The sequence below is a fragment of the Hordeum vulgare genome, chromosome 2H (assembly GCF_904849725.1).
Source record: "Hordeum vulgare subsp. vulgare chromosome 2H, MorexV3_pseudomolecules_assembly, whole genome shotgun sequence".
NCBI lineage: Eukaryota > Viridiplantae > Streptophyta > Magnoliopsida > Poales > Poaceae > Hordeum > Hordeum vulgare.
In genome coordinates this window covers 80729494-80732123 of record NC_058519.1, presented here as the reverse complement: position 1 = coordinate 80732123, position 2630 = coordinate 80729494, and the positions used below count along the sequence as shown (strand labels likewise).

At 52.6% G+C, this 2630-nt stretch overlaps 1 protein-coding gene across 1 annotated transcript; it reads left to right on the top strand.

Moving 5' to 3' along the window:
* Positions 1-1507: 1507 nt before the first annotated feature.
* Positions 1508-2207, top strand: LOC123429647 (probable calcium-binding protein CML46). Its single transcript, XM_045113661.1, has one exon. The coding sequence runs from the start codon at positions 1516-1518 to the stop codon at positions 2137-2139; it is 624 nt and encodes a 207-aa protein (XP_044969596.1). The 5' UTR covers positions 1508-1515; the 3' UTR covers positions 2140-2207.
* The last annotated feature ends 423 nt before the right edge of the window (positions 2208-2630 follow it).

The window sequence follows — 2630 nt, the reverse complement described above, 5'->3', positions numbered from 1 at the left end:
TTTACAAAATTTACGTATGCATAATATTTTTAATACTTTTAAAAAGTATTGTTTTTATGAATTTTCTGCTTTTGTTTGACAAGGAACCTTTTTATAATAATTTTATTTATTTAACATTTTATGAATTTTGGGCTTGGCCTGGAATTAGCCTTGGAGATACCCTAAAGCTGGTGATGTACAGATGTAGGACCAGATGGCTTTACCCACTTTAATATTAAGAGTCCTTTTAGTAAAATATGAGGATTTTGTTGTAAAAAAAACTATAATGCAACTTGCGGGCCATTTCCATGTATGGGATCGATAGAAAGAGAAGGGGATCCCAAAGAGAAAACTGGACCAGAAAAATTGATGTGGTAGCGGTGCGTTGGCGTTGGACCCAGGTAGTGGACGTGTGTGCTCACCTCTCTTCCTAGATGAGGTAGATATTCCCCATCTCAGCCATGGCCTTGCCTGCAGGAGCTCCGGCCGCTGCTGGTGACCCCGCCGCCTCCAGGAGCTCTGGCCGGTGCTGGCGACCTCCAGCAGGCCGGTGCCCCGCTGGCCTCTCCCTCTCCTTCCGTTTCTCTCTCTCCCTCTCCTCCTCCTCACCGCCCCATCTCTCTTTCTCTTTTCCTCAGGATTTGCCCCATGGAGCCATGGTCGCGCCCCATGAGCTCCAGCTCGACGGACCTCAAGCTGCCGCCGGATTCGGCCATGAAACGGAGGGGTGTCGTTCTCATCCCGGCCTAGTTGCGATTTGAAATGAATCCGATCTAATTCATTCCGTGCTTGTCCGCATTAGGTCATCTGATTTGGAAATCTGCATCTTCCGCGTAGCTGTATGGAAGTCAGACGACGTCCAGTGCTCGCCGTGTTGTCCAACCTTCAATGGACTGTGGATCTGCTCCACTCGTCGCTCCAGCCGCAAAAACAGAGTGCAGAGGGAATCGAACCTGGGTCTTCAACTAAGAAGAGCAAGGCTCTCTCCATCCTGCTAGTCCTTCACCATGGACATAATATGGCGGCATAGGTTCAGATAATACGTGCGGGCCGGTGAAAGAAAAAACTGAATCGTTTTTTGACTTACGGGTGGCATTGGTGGGTAATTTTGACCAACTTCAAAAGCAATTTCGATGACGTACGGACAGAAGTTATCCGTGCTTTATTAGTAGGTAAAGACATTTGAGGTATATGGATATGGGTACGGCACAATATAAGAGGGACCGATGGACCCTCATCATGGACGCGTTACGCGGGGCCTGATTTGCAAGTCGGTAGATGCTCCCACGTTGGAGGGAAGCACGCACGCACGCACGCAGCTTCCCTCGAGCGCGCGCCGTGCCAAGTTGCCATCACCCAACGCCATGCAATGCAAAGGAGCTTCCTCCCTCCACCAGACTTCTTTACTCCATCATATTCCATGCCCGGCTCGTCATATAAACCCCCGCCCTCCCTCTATCCTCACCTCACCTTGTACACGCGCGCAGCATTCTCCATTCTAGCCGGCACCAACTGTTTGCATTCTAGCCTCTAGCGATGGCAGACGCGATTGCGCCGCGACCGGTCCTCCCCCGCGCGCTCTCGTTCCGAGAGCCGCTGCTGCTCATCCCCTACTTCCTCGGCTTCCTCGGCACCGTCGCCTCCGCCTTATTCTACAACTATGCTTCCTTCCTTCGGTCCTTCGCCAGGTCGATCGTCGTCCCCTCGCCGGCCGCGGCTTGCGCCAAGTGCACGTACGCAACATCTTCAGTACCGTGCTGCGAGGACGCCGACGCCGACGCCGAGGAGATGAGGAAGGAGGAGGTGGAGGCCATCATGGCTAGAATCGGGCTGGGAGTGACCGGTGCCGGCGAGGGGCTGAGGGCCAGCATGGGCCACAACGAGGTGTCCCGGCTGTTCGACGCCGAGGAGCCGAGCTTCGCGGAGGTGCGGCGCGCGTTCGCCGTGTTCGACGGCGATGCGGACGGGTTCATCGGCGCCGCGGACCTGCAGGGCGCCCTGACCAGGCTCGGGCTCCCGGATGTCGACTCCGCCGCGTGCGAGGCGACGATCTCGTCGAGCTGCGGGTCCACGGACGGCAGGATGAACCTGTTCCAGTTCGTCAGGTTCCTCGAGGACGGCCTCCAAGAGTCTGGGTGGATGGATTGTGCAACAAATTAACGCACTAATTCTCGAGTTTATTGATGGACCGAACTGATTTTGCCAATTGATCATAAATAAAACTTTGGCGATCTCAGTCGTCTTGATTATACATTGCCTCCAATATTGATCTTCACTTTCACGTAGCAAATGATCCTGCCTTTTGGCATAGTCATCGAATCTGTCTCTGCCAAATCGTGTCGACAAATCAAGGCTGACAGTTCAAGCTTGAGGCTTCAACGCTCAGACCTGAGAGCATACTATTTGGGTCCCTCCCTGTGCAAGACGATAGAGAGAGGCCACTTGATGGGGTTATATTCCTAGGGTAGAGTCATAGGCCTGCCCTACAGGTCCTACCCAAGGACTATCCTTTATAAGGGACAAGGCTCTTAATCAGTTTCGAATTAATTAAGGACTTCCCATCATTCAGTCGGTGACGATTCCTCCATCATCTAATCGGAGATGAGCGTTAGGAGCGTATCAAACTTACCGACTGGATTTCATTCTGTACA